General features: G+C 40.8%; 1 protein-coding gene across 5 annotated transcripts in view; it reads right to left on the bottom strand.

The window, feature by feature from the left end:
• WDR26 (WD repeat domain 26) overlaps positions 1-16150 on the bottom strand; it is a 47338-nt gene extending 31188 nt beyond the window's left edge. For 3 of the 5 annotated variants that reach the window (XR_006280220.1, XM_043511706.1, XM_038394132.2), the window contains exons 1-6: positions 15304-16146; positions 13377-13476; positions 13208-13264; positions 3434-3570; positions 1910-2007; positions 702-858 (exon numbers count right to left, since the gene is read on the bottom strand). Coding sequence is in view for 4 of the 5 variants with exons in the window: in XM_043511706.1 (XP_043367641.1) it covers positions 702-858; positions 1910-2007; positions 3434-3570; positions 13208-13264; positions 13377-13476; positions 15304-15665 (911 nt within the window). In the remaining variant the exon portion in view is untranslated. Of the gene's footprint in view, positions 1-701; positions 859-1909; positions 2008-3433; positions 3571-13207; positions 13265-13376; positions 13477-15303 lie in introns of all 5 variants that reach the window. The other 2 variants (XM_043511707.1, XM_038394133.2) reach the window with 2 other exon arrangements.
• Positions 16151-17376: the final 1226 nt, after the last annotated feature.

Below are 17376 nucleotides of genomic sequence, written 5' to 3'. Positions count from 1 at the left end.
CTTTATTATCTAATCAATGAGTTTGTGTACATTTGAAACTCACACTCTTATATGCAAGAATTATGAAATTTGGGTGTTTTCTTATGAAACAAACGTTGCCAAATTTAAAAACATGTATGTGTGTGTTCCGTCTTACTCAGTTTGGATTACACATTTTTTAAGCTATGACCAAGAATTAGAGAGTGGAATGAATTGTGTTCTTATTTAAATTTCAACTTCTAAAATGTAACAGCATTCATTAATTAAAGGCTAAATCTGGAATATGACCTTGAACAGTAAACATAGATTTACCTTACGCATCCAAGAAGTTTGAAGACAAAGAATGGGTAGTAACAATTCGATAGCCATTAGACACTGATAGAATAATCAAACTTGCAGCCAAGAAAGTTGCAAGTTTGTGTACCTAGATTAAGGCTAAATCCTCAATACAAACACTCATCACATTAAACAGTAAGTTCCATTCGCTTAAGGAGAAGTAGCCAGACATTAAGAAGCATTTTCATACATGTTCTGTAGTTTGTCTGCACAAACAGTTATAGTTAGTCAGCTAAATGGGCCTGGCTTTTCCCAGTCTACTCCAGCATGTTCCAATTTGAAACAAATGTACCTACAGTTCAAAGGAACAATATTGTTTAAGTGGATTGTATTATATATTTTTAAAAAATGCCGTCAATTTTAAAAGTAGAAAAATAAATTCTTACCTACTACAAACATGGTCTATAAGCAGTGACACAGAATCTAGATTGTTATCTAGTTTGGTATTATGATATAGGCACCGGTCTCGTTGTAGCTCCACAGCTTGACGTAGTAGATTCTGTAAACGCCTTGGGGGAAGCATCACCGACGGCGGTAGGTATGCTTAAATAAAAAACAAAAAAAAAACAAAAACAAAAACAAAAAAAAACAAAAAAAAACAAAAAAAAAAAAGGAAAAAACCGCACAAAAATTACAAACACATTTATCTTTGAGACTTTTACTGATTAAAAAAAATCCAACTGCTCAACTTGGTTTATAACTGTGTAACTGAGGACCCAAAGATGAACTCAGATTCACTGACGTTTTCAAACAGAACTACACTTTTTTAGCTCTCTGTTGCTTTTGATCAGCACAAGTTCCATTTATACAAAGTAGATTGCTGCATGCTGATTTTAACAACAACATCCTCAACTGTGAGACTCCACTAGATCACCTTTTGTACTCACTATGAGGAATTCCCAATTAAAAAAAGACAACACACTGTTAGTACTGCTATTAATGGAGCACTAGAGTCCACCACATTACAGCAGTGCTATCCAACCTCTTTTCATTTGCAGACTCCTCAAAAATTTCAAATGGGAGTGCAGACCCCTTTGGAAATCTTTGACAATCTGTGGACCACTCCGCCCCAGAGGTCTGCAGACCACAGGTTGAAAACCACTGTTTTATATGATAGGCCCATAGAATTGAAATGAGATACCACATGCTCTAGGATCAGACAATCTCTGAGTCAACATCAAGGGCAGCTGCAATACTTGTGATAGGCCAACATGTTGGATGCAAGTGACATGGAAGAAGCAAACTGACAGAGCAGATAGCAGTGAAAACAATTCATACATTTTCTACATATAGCAGCCACTGAGAACTGAAAGCTGTTATTACAAACAGCTAGAGGCAGCATAAGATTGAGAGGCACAAGGCCTAAGACCCACCCAAAAAAAAAATAAAATAAAAAAATCACTAAGTCATTCCCATTAACTAGAATTACCTTCCCCCAACTAGAATTACCTTCCCCTACCCTACCAATCATTGATAGTAAGTGTAATTAAAATAACTTTCCTCGAAAGTTATCCTATTAAATGGGATGTACTAGAAAAATATTTGGGGTGTATTTAGAAAAATCTATTTAAAAGCTGAACATTAAACATCTTACTCTGGAGTTTGTCCAAGAGTTTAGATCTGGAAGCTGTTCCTTTTCCTTCCCATTCTGCTTTTGCACGCAAGTCTTCTGCATGACTACACATCAGATACCTGTTAAAACAAAGTGAATGAACACATCTCCTATTATGGTCTAAACCTTTTGGAATTTGTTTTCAATTGTAAGGATGGTATATATGGAGATGTTCCTGTTTAGGATTCATATTTAAGTGGGGTGGAGTAGAGGGGGTTCTAAGAAGAGAGACCTCCGTTTTGGGACCTCCCTCTCACATCAGCTTATTACACCCAGAATGTATTGATCTTTAGGACACACAAAACAGTCATTCCTGACCACTTGCACTCAAGTAAAAGCTTGGGCAAATGTATGAGTCAAAGAGTAGACTGGGGCAAATTAAAGGGAACAATGATGCTTTGTTCCCCCCCCATGCAGATTAACCCAAAAGCTTATGAATTTCAATACAAAAATCCCAACTCAGTGGACTCAGAAGTTTACATTAAGTTTGACTAGTCAATGATAAGCACAAAATATATCTAGATGTAAACAAAATTTACTATGCTAACTGATCCCGATGTGTTTGAGGTATTCAGATGTGCTTCAAGCTGCATCATACTAAACTTCTAAGTTTCTAGCATAATAGCATTGTCAATGATGCCAACACTACTAGGCTCTGCAATTCGTCCTTTGGGATGATGACGATACAATGCATTAGTAAGATTTATTGTTGGAGTCTGGGTGATTGACAATAGCCATTTGCTCTAGAAGTTCCCTTTTGCTTTGTCACTAACTAGAAAGCTTTAAAGGAGAGAAGGTAACAATGCAAGGTAATGGATAAGAGACAAAACAGATCTTGTTAGACTGGTCTTCAGGAGAGATGAAAAAAAGAAAGACGGAGCACATGCTGCACCCCTTTCCCCCCCCGCTCAAAAAAAAAAAAAAAAAAAAAAAAAACACACACAACCCACCCACACCACAACCCACCCAACCCCTACATCTATCAATTTGAGAATTATTCAGCTATAGGAAAAAAGATCGAACATGCTTCCTTTAAAGGACTGGAATTATGTACTTATCAGTTTAGGTTCTCATACCATAAAGGCGGTATATATAAACACTTATTTTGGATGAATAAGGATAGGATATGAATCATGATACAACAATACTGTCAGTATCATAAATTTCTTCCCCTTGCCATTTTAAATAGTAGTGATCACCAACAGCATAAATAATTCAGATTTTTAAAACAAGTTAGTACAAAAGATTGAAGAAGGAGAAGAGATAAGAGACCCTGCTTCTGCAATGGAGTTTTCCCCACTGACTTCAACAGGAGTGGGCCCAAAAGGGAGAAGACTGCTTCAGTTTTACCAAGACATTATTTTACTTATTCCACATGATTCAAGTGCACTTTTAATGTTATGAAGAGAGGGCTCAGGAAATATTGACCAGCACTTGTTTCCACTGAATTACACAATCCCTCAGGATATTCTGTAGAACTAATTGTCCAAGCTTAAACACCCTTACCCACTGAGGACATGAATGCGCTCTGTATTGTATTTCAGTGGTGTCAGTTCACAGCGTAGAACTTGAAGTGCCTCCAGGACCTTGCCATCCTCCAGGTATTCCAGGTACTTCTGCTGTAGCAGCAAGAATTTCATCCTCTGACATGACAGAAAGCAGCAGTCAGGGGAAAAAGGTTGAATGAAGTTTCAGAAAATGTTTGAGCCTAAACAGAACAGTAGAAGCCATTCTACTATACCTTTCAGAAATACAGCTACATGTATCGTATCATTACTTCTGGCTGGTCTTTCAACACAATTGTGGTAATTATGTTAGAAGTGACCCAAAAAAAACAAAACAAAACAAAAAAAAACCACACTACTCTCTCACCTGCCTACTGGAGCTCTGAATATCTTCTTCCCCACTCCTCACACCTTTCTAATTCTCCCTATTTTGAACCCATACCCCTTTCAGTCACTATCCTTCAAACCAGGATTAGATGGGATTCCCTCAATCTCATGCCCAATCTTTTTTTAAAGATATGCTGCAAGTTTGTACAAGCATGACCAGTAGGTCAGCAAGTCAACCCCCTAACTGGTTTTATACAGATTATGTAGAATCTCACCAAGGGATTCTCTTTATAGTTGTATAACATGCTGTAGCAACATATTAACACTGCAACTAGGCAAAACAAGGCACCGTGCAAATTAAAGCTTGTTTTCCATAAGTATTAACACTGCCATCTTCTTTTTACTGAAAGAGGAGCGATATAGCTTCCCACATGTAGGGCTCACTTAGCCTATATTCACTCCTATAGGAATTCCAATGTGACCTTCACACATTTTCCTCACATTTCTCATCAATAGTCATTATGTTAACTTTGTTAACATGTTCATGGACACAAAATGAAGGAATGCGTTCAGTTCCACATTTAAAATCTGGAGCCCCCAAAATTTCTTAACATGCTGATCCTTAAGATGAAAGTGAGACAGTTTAGTTGCTTCTACTGTATATAAGCACAGCCACTTGATGTATGCATTTTTGCCTGTCTCCACTGCCACTAGTGGCTATCGCCATGAGAAAAGACACACCCCAGGCCTTCAACAGGTAATGGGGTAAGAGGAAAACCTGAGAATATATCTAGAGTGAAACAAAATTAAATTTTTAATTAATAAATAAAATAAATAGTGACTTGCTATGTTTTCCCCATCTCTATAGAAACTGAATGAAGTGCAAGACAGATCATAAGTACACTTCAATATTTGATCACCACCTTTCCCCATGCGAGTCCAGCAGACCCCAAACACCATCAGCTTTTCAACACTGTATGTATTTACTCACATTAGTGCATTAATGCATTATATAATTGAGCAAGGTGCTAGCCTCTTCAGATCAAGACACTTAATATAAAACATTTGTTATGCCTTAACTTTACATGATTTACTGCATGTTCATTTTTGCACTTCACCTTGGATACGGTAGCTACACAGTTCTATTTGATCAGTTTCATTTAATTCTGTTTTTCCATACAACAGCTCAATGCTGAAGTGTTCTGATCTGCTAACAATATTTAAATAACTAGAATATAATTGAAAGAGAGTAATTTGTCAATTAAGAAAAATCCTAAATTTTAAGACGAAAGGCTAAATTACTTGAGATGCTCTCTTGATTTGAATTTTACTCAATTTAACATTTGACTGACTATGCAAGCAATATTTTAAAACATTAGTTATCTCTCATTCGTGTTTAAGATGTATAGTACAGTCATCACAATGGCATGAAGATACACTACTACAATGAGTCTCGTAAAAATCTCATTTCTGCTATGCATTTGACTAGATGAGAGATATAGATCTTAAATATTTTATCTAGTAGTGGTTTTGTCTGATGCTTTTTGAGGGAATTTAAAACATTTAGGTAAAATATTTGTTTTCCTTCAACGGGAATGCATTCCAGATTGATTATGAATACAGCCTATGACTACTACACTTCATTAAAACACTGAGTGCAACTGACCTTCTGTAACTCTTGAGAACAAACCACATGTATCAAGTTTTCACGTACATGAATGAAAACTGCTGACTTACTGTATAGCTTTCAGAAGTGTATGAAGTTAGCTAGATATGCATCAACAGACAGATATTTTTAGCTAATTTCATACTATAGCATCTTGGTTTTCCAGTACTCTGATGTCCTGTACAGGATAGGCGAGAACCCCCATTATATTATTTTTCCCGTCAGTGCACAGATATTCAGTTTGTTTGCATTCGGCGTGAAGGGTGAAGAGGAGGCCCATTAGAAAACAGTAACTGTACAATGTTTATGGGTATAATGTTGCAGATTTTGGGGTGATGAGTCATTAGAAGTCAGCCTTCCCCTTTCAATACTTCCTATTCACTTATTAGGAAAGTGGAGGGGTTGGTTCCTCACGGTAGGTGATCACCACATACACTGATGTTTGGTGGGGGGGGGGGGGGGGGGGGTTTAAACTTTGTTTTCTCAGTTCTTATCCAGAACTTCGTGTTGAATATTCTCCAATTCTCCCTGCATTATCTCAGACAATATTTTGTTTCCTATGTTTCCATCCATTCCCTTTTTTTGGTTTCCCTTATCTGCATGGAGATAATTACTTCATCCAATTACTACCTCTACCCCTTCTTTTAGGACCATTATGCCAGGTAATGAAAGCCATTTCTGTGGAGGAAGAAAAAAAAAAAAAAGAAAATAAAAAATGTTTTTTTGTTGTTGTGCCAATATCAGCAATTTCATGGAAATCCCTGTAAAAGCAAGGCAGAGGCACCGGCTCCATGCCTCATTTTATCCACACTAGTACAAGAAGCATGTCAAAACTGACCAACATTCAGCCCTTATATTGTGTATAGCAACCAAGGCAGAGTACTGTTGCCAAGACAGCTGAATATGTACATTCTCCCAGTTGGTTCAGAGCATATTTTCCTTTTAAAAAAAAAAAAAAAAGTCATTAACTCCATGAGTCCTAGGCATACTACTGAAAAGGACAACTCTTAGAATGATACTGCACCAGAGTTTTCATACATGGAGACACAGTACATATACTAAATGCTAAAAATATTTTATTCAGAACAGAGAGAGTTGGGAAAAAAAATGCTGAATGGATTTAATTACAACTAATGTCCCCATCAAGGCCCAGAGAACATTTTGCCTACAGTTTAATCACAACCTTTTTGTTGTTGGTTCATGAATGTATTTTTGTCAAAAAACAAAAAAAAAAAAACAAAAAAAACCACAACACACACACGACCCCACACACCCCAAGTTATTTGATACGATGTAGAATTAAATTTCAGTGGCAGTATCCCAAATAATGAAAAATTAGCTGTAGAGACCCTTTACACTAAGGGTCATGGATCCTATGCCCCAGTTATTTTAAAAGATGTTTTCTTACTTTATTCAATTCAACCTTCCCTGTGCCTGAATCAGCTTTTCTGCAACCAGTGCTTCTTGTGACAAGAGGGGCTATTCCGGGCAAACTAAATTCTATCTCTTCCCCCTCCCCTTTTCCTATTTCCCCTTCTGCTGCTACCCTCTAATACTAGTAGTGCCGATTATTGCCTCTAGTGTCAAATGCCATCTTCCTCAACTGGACAGCAGGGAGTTTAAAAGGTATAATATTCATTCAGTGCTGTGTGCTCATAGTCATCCTACTGCTTCAAAGAAACCCTGCTGGAAAATATATCTGTTCATCAGATGATGCATCTCATGTTTACGAGGAGGTCTTCAATATACTTTTCTATCCAATATGAACAAAATAAGAGTGTTAAATTGGTTGTGGTTAGAAGGTACTACTCAGATTTCCCTTCAAAAATAATTATGATCTTGCAAATGGAAAGTATTAGAAGAGACTTCATGATCCCTTTCAATCTCTATCCTGTATCAATAAAACTGAAAAGCCCCAAGTCAGTTAACTGCAAACCTAACTTTGACAATATAGTTTGAGATGCAGTTAGCCACTTCACTTCCAAATGATCATTGTAAATCAACCAGTTCCAACAGAGTCAGCTACTCTATGTTTCAATAGCAAACATTCCTCCGTGTACTATCTGGTGGAGAAACCCGACAGGGAATGATCTTCTCAGGTTGAGGACTTTAATCCATTGAAATGTTACATAACCTGATGTATAGCACTAAAGACGAATTGAGGATGAAGTGTTGCATTCTGCTGTTTCTAGATACTGTATGACATAATTAACAGTAAAATTGGTTCAATGTTAAAGTGACCCTACATAAAGAATTGCTAGGGTCTAAGCTTTGAGCAGGGTTGAGCAAAATCAGGATTGAAAAAAAATGTTACTTGGTTTAAGTATATATATTGTCAGCGCTTAAACTATAAAATGGGATGAAACTGGATGTTTTGTACTTTTTTTTAGTTTTCATATTTTATATAGAATTTTTATATAACTAGGACTTTAGAGGTTTTTCTTAAAATACTCATCTAAGCTGAAAAAGCAAAGTCCAGGGCCTCATCAACATCCTTACTGTGAAAACCCCACAAACCTGATAAGCAAATAGCCTATTCTAGAACTACAAGCAACACTATCTTTTGATATTCTGAATGTCCTCAAATTGAAATCAAGAAAATTGAAGTGTTTTGATCTGTTTGTGATTTGAAGTCAATGGAATGTGTGTTCCTATGTCATTTAGGAACCTTACTTTAGGCTTTTATTTTTGAAAAACTGACTTGCATATATAAAAAACAAATTCATAACCATTTTATTAGTATCTTGAAAATCTAAATAACTTTTCATTGTTATCAAAACAAAATTGCTTTGAAGTGACAAACATCATCACTAAAAGAGAGGTTTAATAAAAATACAATTTTAGCCTCCTAATGCTGCAACATGTATGTACATGCTTAGTATAAATAGTCCAGTTGAAGTCAATGAGAATATTTATGTGAGTAAAGTTATGTGTCTGGTTTGCAGAATCAGGGCCTTAACTTCCAATATTCTGTTTTTCCACCTATGGCAGTTTTGTAAAAATCAAATAAGATACTCTACTATAGTGGCACTTAACAATAGCACAATTTTTTCAAGCAAGTTTAACAAAACTTCAACCCAATTTAAATAGCCAAAAAAAAAAAAAAAAGTTACTTGATTTATGTCAGCAAAATAAGTTATTCCAGCCTGGTTTGGATCTCTGCTCTCCTGTCCACAGGGAGGCTGTGCATGCCATTCCTGGGACAGAAAGTCTTACGCTGTTGTTGAGTAGTCTCCTCTAGGCAATCCAGCACAGACATTGACTGAAACTAGAGGAAGCTGCATCTAGCCATTCTCTTTTAGGTAACCAGGTACAAGGCCTCCAAGTGAGAGCAAAAGGAAAAATTAGAGGATCCTGGAGTGTATCCCCTTCCAATAAGGAATCATTACATCTTTTAGGGCTTCTCTATAGAGCAAATTATTCCTGATCAACCTCCATGTGTGAACACACTAATTCCACATGGAGTTAATAAGGAATAGTTAATCTGCTCTTAATTCACACTCTAGTTTATTCCAGATTAATTTTCATGTGTAGACAAGCCTTTAGCTGATACCATAGAGTTAGGAAACCTGAGAGCTCCCAGTTGGAATTCAAATGATCATTGAACAAAACTGCAAGTAGAAGTGCTATTTCTCTTAAAAAGTGTGATGCTCAAATTCACCTAGCTAGGATGAATACCATTATCTGACAGAATAGCCCCAAATCAAGTGTAGATGAGTGAAATTTCACTTAGAAATCACATGTGCACTGACTGAAATGTTGGCCTGGGCCAAAAACCAAAGGGGATATCCTCACATTTTTTTGAAAATACCACCTAACACAAGGGTGGACAAACTTTTTGGCCTGAGGGCCACATCGGGTTTCAAAAATTGTATGGAGGGTCAGTTAAGGGAGATTGTGCCTCCCTAAACAGCCAGGCGTGGCATGGCTCCCCCTCCTGCTTCTTGCCCCGACAGCCCCCCCTTCCCTGATGGCCCCTCCAGAATCCCAACCAACCCCTCCTCTCATTCCTGACTGTCCCCCGGGGACCCCACCCCCTTCCACACCCCCTAACTACTCTCCCCAAACTCCCCTGTCCTCTATCCACCTCCCCGCCCCCGCTCCCTTATCGCGCTGCCTGGAGCAGCAGTGGTTGATGGCGGTACAGCTGTGCCGCCTGGTTGGAGTCAGCCACGCCACTGCGCAGCACAGAGCACCGGGTCTGCTGCATTGCCCCAGGAGCTGCAGGGGAGGGGAAACAGTGTGGAAGGGGCTGGGGGCTAGCCTCCCAGGCCAGGAGCTCAGGGTCCAGGCAAAAGGATCCTGTGCAAGGATCCTGGAGCACCCACAGGGAAAAATTGGTAGGTGCTCTGCATGCACTGGCAGCTCCCTGCCCCAGTTCACCTCTGCCTCCTCCCTTGAGCACACTGCTGTGTCCTGCTTCTCCCCCCTCCCTCCCAGCGCTTGTGCCATGAAACAGCTGTTTTGCACAGCAAGCACTGGGAGGGGGGAGGAAGAGGAACGCAGCACACTCAGGAGAGAGGTCAACAAGGGCAGGGAGGGGGCGGGCATGAGCACCCTCCAGCGCTAACAAAAGTTGGCGCCTGTGGTCCCATGGGCCGTAGTTTGACCACCTCCCACCCAACACCAGAAGAAAGTTTTGGTTTTCATGTTTCGCCCACTACTCTGGATAAGACTTTCCTCTGGCACCTCAGCCAGTTGCATCCCCCATACTATGTTACATGAAGTACGGACATGGCTAGCCATATTACTCAACAGTAGTTCAGGGCACAATTGCCTTTCAGTGGTGTTTACAAACTAACTGAGAGGGAAGGCTACTTTTCATTTTTCGCTCAGGCCAGATGTAGCAGCTGTTTAATGAACCCACAGTTTTAAACTTAGATCAGTAGTTTGTACCTTAATATGCAGCATTTATAGCACTTCTATCTGTGATCTCAAAGCACTTTATGGGAACCTTATGCCCATGTTCACAGACAAATATACATGCAATACAACTCTATGTTCACATAGCTCATTTTGATCAGAAGTTGTGAAAACATCTTGATATCCAGATCAACCTTGACCAGGTAAGATTCCCTAGCCTATTAAAGCTTACAGTAAAACGTCAGTAAGATTGACTTTTTAGATACACACCCCCCCGCCCACTCAACTTCAGATACATGTGGTCAAACTGCCAGGTTGTGATTCAGAAACCCAAACCCATATGATCTTGGTTCATAAAACATAAACAGCATTTCTTCCCCTAAAGGATATGGCAATTTACTGCACTTATTCTACTAAGTGCAGTTCAACATCAGCTGAATGAACACAACATTTTTTAAAATCTAAAATGATAAAAGTTTGACTTAAGAACAGAAACCAGAAGATCATCAACATAAAGTTGCCAAACTGTGTACACATTGAATTGAGTTGTTTTACTTTTTTCATGATAGGGTGGAAATAGATGAAGTCCAGGCACTAGTAAGATTACTAGTGATTTAAAAAAATAAAAATCTGAATTATTTAACTCCCCCCACCACTAGGGCCATGAGTGGGAGAAAGATAACCCCACCCCTTAAAATAAATAGAAGTACCTACAACATCACTGAAGGTGCAAAACCCAGAGATTTAATCTTTTATAAGATCCGATTATGCTCTATAGATAATTAAAAAAAAAATTGTCACAGCTTAGACTGAGTGAGCTTTCCTTTTCCAGTTGCTACTTATTGCTCTAAATTGGGCTGAAATCTTGCAATAACCATAAAATAATCCAGACAAATATCTTCCAATCAGTATTAAAAAAAAAACCTGATAGGTCACCCCTATAAAAGTTTTTTGGCTTTTAAAAAAATTCAGATACTAAAAATCTGACTCTAAAGATATGGATGATAAAACAGATAAAGTCCTATCCCCATACCTTACATCCTTAATTTTCTTACTACTGTACATGTGGCAGACTTGTTTTTAAATAAAAATCAGTATTTGTTACTCTTTTTTATTCATCAGACTCAATTTAGATGAACAAAATATACTTTACAGCATTGATCTAGTTTAGATAAGGTAGAGTCTGAAAACGAAATTCACATTTCTACAAGTTTTACTCAGTTGGAGTACATTTTCCCAAGGTTAGGGCTGCTGCTAATAGCTCATCTTAACTAATTAGCCTCTTACAGTTTGTATGGCAACTTCTAACTTACTATATGTTGGATTCTATGCATCCGATGAAGTGGGCTGTAGCCCACAAAAGCTTATGCTCCAATAAATTTGTTAGTGTCTAAGGTGCCACAACTACTCCCGTTCTTCATACTTTGGATTCTCTAAAAGCAAATTGTCCCCTTGTTTTCCTCTTTTGTTAAGATTACCTATTGTACAAAAATCCTCATAGTTTGACAATTTTTTCATGAACTAGAATGGACAGCACCATTTTGAATGGAATCGCGAAAATGTGTATCCCCAAAATGTTAGAACTCTGATAACATTTACTTCAATAGATGCTACACTCTTGGGTATGTAACAGGCTTCTGAATTCTCACTCCTCAGGAGACACTGAAAATGTACACATTATTTTGGTATATTCTGTTTGGATAGTCTGTCCTGACCCAGTTGTTTTTTCCCTGCTGTCTTTTAAAAAGCTTGCCTTCCAATATTAGCCTGCCAAGCAAAAAACAGGTACTGGAACTATAGCTTAATAGAAAAGACTTTGGAGGGGTTAAACTTTCACACAATTACAGAACAAGATGTAACTTCTTTCAGGCAGCCACTGATGTTTTGTTAAACATCTGTTTTTCCTACTTCACTTCCTGTTCTCTCTCTTCCCCTCCCCCACCAGGCAGGAAACTCTCCTCCTGACAACAAAATGAATCAGCTAGAAGTAAAAAGCTAAGCAGCCATCAGCTGATTCCTCACTGTGTAGAGCCACCGGCACTTCAAAAAGCACTGCTACTTTTTTCTCCCCAAATACTACATAACTACACTGAATAGCTTATGTCCAATTAATTTCAGTAACGTTTAACACAGTAAAATAAGATGTTTGAAGAAAGACTAGGGCTGTATGTAACCATTTTGATCCTGGATCATAGAAATAAAACTAGAAACACTTTGTATGTCAACAAAGTTACTGAAACCATATACATTAAAACCAAACAAGCTGTAACTCTGTCAAGTCACAGGATCGAAACCCTAGCGTGAACAGAGTGAACATACATTACCAGACTGGTCTGCTTTAAAAATAATTTAAAAAAGAGGACAAAGTTCTACAAAAATTCCAAAGAGTGACACACACACACACTTGTTCTTTAAAAGCTCTCTGAAAAAGCAACAGTACTGTTCATTTTCTATAAGAGCGACTATTTTCCCATGACATTCTATTGCAGTATGCAAACTCCTACAATACCTAGGTATTCTACATTGTCTCTAAGCTTGGTTCTTTAAGAAAACATAAAAATCAGCTTTTTCAAATTTCTTTAAAGTAACTGAATTAATCAAACAGTTTCAACTGAAGTTATCCACTGTATGGATTTTAAATTAGATATACAGATTACACAATTTGAATTCTGATCCATGAAGACAGATTTTAATAAATTTACACATTAAATGCATTGAGTATTGGTCTTAATATTTTTAGGCTCTCTCTCGCTCTCTCACCACAAAATGACAGGAGACCAAATTAGTATTGTGCTTGGGACAACAAGCTGCTTACTAAAATAAATACATTAACTCTGAACTAGGTACAAAAAAAAAAAAAAGCGTATTACTACAATTATTCCCAACTACATCTGAAACAATTCAAGATGTGTCTCTTACCACAATTGCGTGAGGAGAATGCACCAATGGCTTAAGTTCATTCAAGTCGTTCTCAGCCTGCAAAAATTGGTATAAAAAAGAAACATAAGCTTGAACCACCATGAAATGCATTTCTCATACTATTAATTTAACAGTAGTTATGCAGTCCTATATGCCCCACATACATTACCTTATCCCATTCTCCTTCCATTACATGATTGCGGAATTTGGTAGCAGAAGGATGTTCTAAACGACATCCTGACTCTTGCATGAGAAGATCAACTGTCTGGCTGCAGGAGAGATACAGTGTAAAAAAAAACTGACCAATTTTACTCTTAAAATGCACCACCCACTGCAATAAGTCTGCAATAGTTAAAAACTGACTTTTTATGAAGCAAAAGAGTTATAACCAGATTCAGAAACATGTGAAAAAGATAAACTACTCCAATCACTCAAGACACTTCAATAGACAGCTCTCTATCCACAAGAGTGGTTAATTGGTTTGAAAATTTGCATGAAGTGTCAAGATGGTCTTCTTTGACTAACTAATCATCTCGGACAAGCATGTCCAGATAGAAATAAACCAGTTTCTAGTAGCAAGTTGTCTGCACAGAGGAAAATATAAGTTATAACCACCAGTAGAGAATGGTATAGAGGACTGCCACTGCTCTGTATTAAGATGTCTGCAGAGATAGTCCTAGCCTTTGTTCATGTCAGGACTTTAAAAGGTTTGTTCCTTAAAATAAAAAAAATAAGCAAACCCACTAACTTGTAACCCTCCCCCTTTTGTGCTAAAAATAGCATATTTACTGTGGTGTAGCCTATAAACAGTCACAAGCTGTCTCCTGCTGTGGAGAATCTGCCTCCTGTCAGTGGTGTGTTTTATTTTATGTATTAAGTTCATTAGAATCAATCCAGCCTCACAATAGTTTGCCATCTCTCCTTTGGTACTTCCCTTGTAGCTTTATTTTCTGGGGCATCATCTATAGGAGCCCTCCCAAAATCTCAATATCCACCTAGTTGCTATTATATTTTATTTAGAAAAGGGGGAGAGGGGTGTTTATAAAATCCAGATGGTTCATCTCTCTGTATTTTTATTTCGTCTCTCTCCACTGCATACCGACCCAAAAATACTGCAGTGCTCTAAGCCATGGAAGAACCAACCTATTTGTCATTTTAATTTTTTCACTCTATAGACAGTATTTGCAAAAGCTATTAGACATAAGGCCAAACCAAACCTACAAGAGCTTTCATCCAATTACACGAACACAGGCTCTGCAGTCAGAATCCTAAATGCTGGTTTAATTCTTCGGTTGGTTTGTTTACAATTAACCACTGAGCTCTTAAGACTTAAACAAAACAAAAACCTCCAAGTGTCCAGGCTCCATTATGTTCACCAGATCACTTCGCCCCCACTACCACATTTGTATTGATTTGACTTTAGTGGGATGTGATTGGGCTTTCATACTGTTATCTCTGGCAAAGGAAGCTCTACCTGTTCCCCACCACGGTTCAGACAGTCTGTCTCGAATATACAAAGCTGGTTGGAAGAGCCTTAAAGACAGACCCCTCACGTCATTATTTTCAACACATCAGGTCTGCCCCACAGTTCTCCTTCATATACACTTACTGCTCTCTCTATATAATGGGATATCAAGCTGTGACAAGGTAGTATGTGGGAGAAGGCGACCCCTTTCCTCCCCTCCACCGTCCAAATCTTACGTATGTGGGTCATAAACAGATCTGTTGGTCTGTCTCCCATGGGCACAAATGGTGCCCTAAAATAGAACAAGTCTCCCAGCACCATTCTTTTCCCCTGGCCCACTCCTGCACCAAGCCAGCCCCCTCCCCCACTTTTGACTCCTCTCTCCTTATCGATGGGCAATTCAGCTACATCAGCGCGGACCTACAGCAGGGGAGGGGCCCGGAGCCCCCATCCCCACCCAGCCTCCCTCCTGGTCCCTGTGGAGGGGGAAGCGGGGGGTCACATAGCACCGCTAGAGGGGAAGGGGAGGAAAACGGGGCCTCGCCGGGTGGGGCTCCCTTACCCCCGCAAGCCCCTTGCCGTATGGGGGAGGAAGGGGTCGGTCTCCCCTCTGAGAGGCGCGGGCACTTACTTGAGGCCCAGCCCGTGGAGGTGCTGCCCGATGAGCCGGATCACGTCCTCGTCGGACTGCGAGAGCCGCTTCTTCTTCTTCAGGGCGCTGCCGCCGCCGCCCCCCAGCTCCGCGGCGGCCGAGCCGGGGCCCCCGGCGACCGGGACCCCGTTGTTGACGCTCAGGCCGCCGGGGCTGCTGCTGCCGCCGCTGCTGCTATTGGCCGCGGAGGCGGAGGGCAGCAGCCCGTTGGCGTGAGCCAGCTGCTCCCCGGCGGCCGAGCCCGACGAGGCCTCGCCGTTCTGGGCGCCCAAGCAGCCCAGCTCCGGGCCCGCCGGCCCCTGCGGCGGCTGCTGGCCTCCTCCTGCCCCGTTGGCCTGCATGGCGCTGCTGCTGCTGCTGCTGCTGCTGCCTCTGAGCGGGGCGGCAGGGGGGGCGAGCCCGGCGGAGAGCGAGGGGGACTGGGACGAGGTGAGGCCTGCTCTGCCCGCGGAAGCCCCGGGCTCGCCTGCTCCCTCCGCCGCCGCCGGGGAGGCCCGGGCTTTCTTCCGCGGGGGCGGGGAGGCTCCGCCGGTGTCCGAGTCGGAGGAGGAGGAAGCGGAGGCCAGAGTTTCCTCGCCGAGAGCGGCCGTGGTGGGAAGCCGGGGGGCGGGGGGGGGCGAGGAAGGGGGGCGAGGGGAGGAGGAGCGGGGCCCTGTCCCCCCCGGGGTCCCGGAGGCAGCGCCGCCGCCCGCTCTGGGCTCCCTCTTGTTATTGCTGCCGCTGCCCGGAGCCCCCGCCCGGCCGCCCCAGGCGCCCGGCCTGCTCCGCTCCGCTCCGCGCCGCTGGGTTTGTCACTTCTCTGCCCAGCTGCAGCCTAATGGAGTCCGGGCTGGGACGTCACAGGAAATTCCTATACTGCCCCCTACACCTACTTCCGCCGCCCGGAGCCGGTATGGAGCCTATGGGGTAGGGGGCAGAGAAGAGCGGGGTTTCACCCTGCTTGTGCAGCGCCAGGGGATGGGGGGAGGGCACGGACCCAGAGGGGGCTCTGCCACACACCTGTCTAGCTGCCTCCCACCCAGCCCGGTGTGCCTACCTAGCATGTCTCTGTATACACACTGTGTACATGTGTCCTGATCTGTAATACATATGGACAGACTATAGGTACATCTGTAGGCGAGTGTGTAAATACACACACACACACACACACATATATATATATAGACACACACACTTACATAGATAGATATATAGATGATATATACACACACACACACACAAAGATAGATAGATTAGATCACCCACACACATACACCCAACATAAAATGTGCTACAAGAACATTATTAAGGTTGCTAAGTGATCACTCAAAAGTTAAATGCCAGAGTTAAAGTGAAACCCTAATTTGGCCCCATTGTGCCTATGCCTTAGGAGATCATCTTTAATTACATGATCCCATAGTATTTTTTCCACAGAAGCCTACTGCAGTCAGTGCATAGTATAGACAGTTCTCATTTAATGAGCAACTAATCAATATTTTGTTTTCTCCTCATTGTTTAGTAACATACTAGTCAAACCCTGCTCTCAATACAGAATTATTAATTTTTCATGGGCTTTATCATAGTGTTCACAAACCTCTATGAATTTATTTTCACAACATCCCTGTGAGCTGAGAGGATATTATTATCCCCATTTTACAGATGGGCTCCCGAGACACAGAGATAAAAGTAAAAAGTTCCCAATAAGTTTGGATGCCAAACACATACCTAGGATATAATTTTGCAGAGTACATATCATTACATAGCACTTTATGTGTTCAAAGTACAGTTCCATTAACTTCAATTGTAGCTGTGATTGCTCATCAGTTTTGTAAATCTGGTCTCAGGATCTCAAATTGAGCTCACCCAGAAAATGAGGAGTTTAAGAGTAGTGACCACATCTGAAAAAATTAGTTTCAGGTGACTTGTCTAGCAACACATAGGAACTCATTGCAGAGGCCGGGATGGACTCCAATTCTCCAGGGTGCATTCAGTTGCCTTAACCACAATACGGTCCTTTCTGCAATCACCTGTCTCATCCACTCCATATCTATCACACGCACATTTTCATGTGCA

This window comes from Dermochelys coriacea, chromosome 3 (assembly GCF_009764565.3).
Source record: "Dermochelys coriacea isolate rDerCor1 chromosome 3, rDerCor1.pri.v4, whole genome shotgun sequence".
In the NCBI taxonomy this organism is placed as follows: Eukaryota; Metazoa; Chordata; order Testudines; family Dermochelyidae; genus Dermochelys; species Dermochelys coriacea.
The sequence above is the reverse complement of the archived record's forward strand: the minus strand, read 5'-3'. Positions and strand labels throughout refer to the sequence as shown.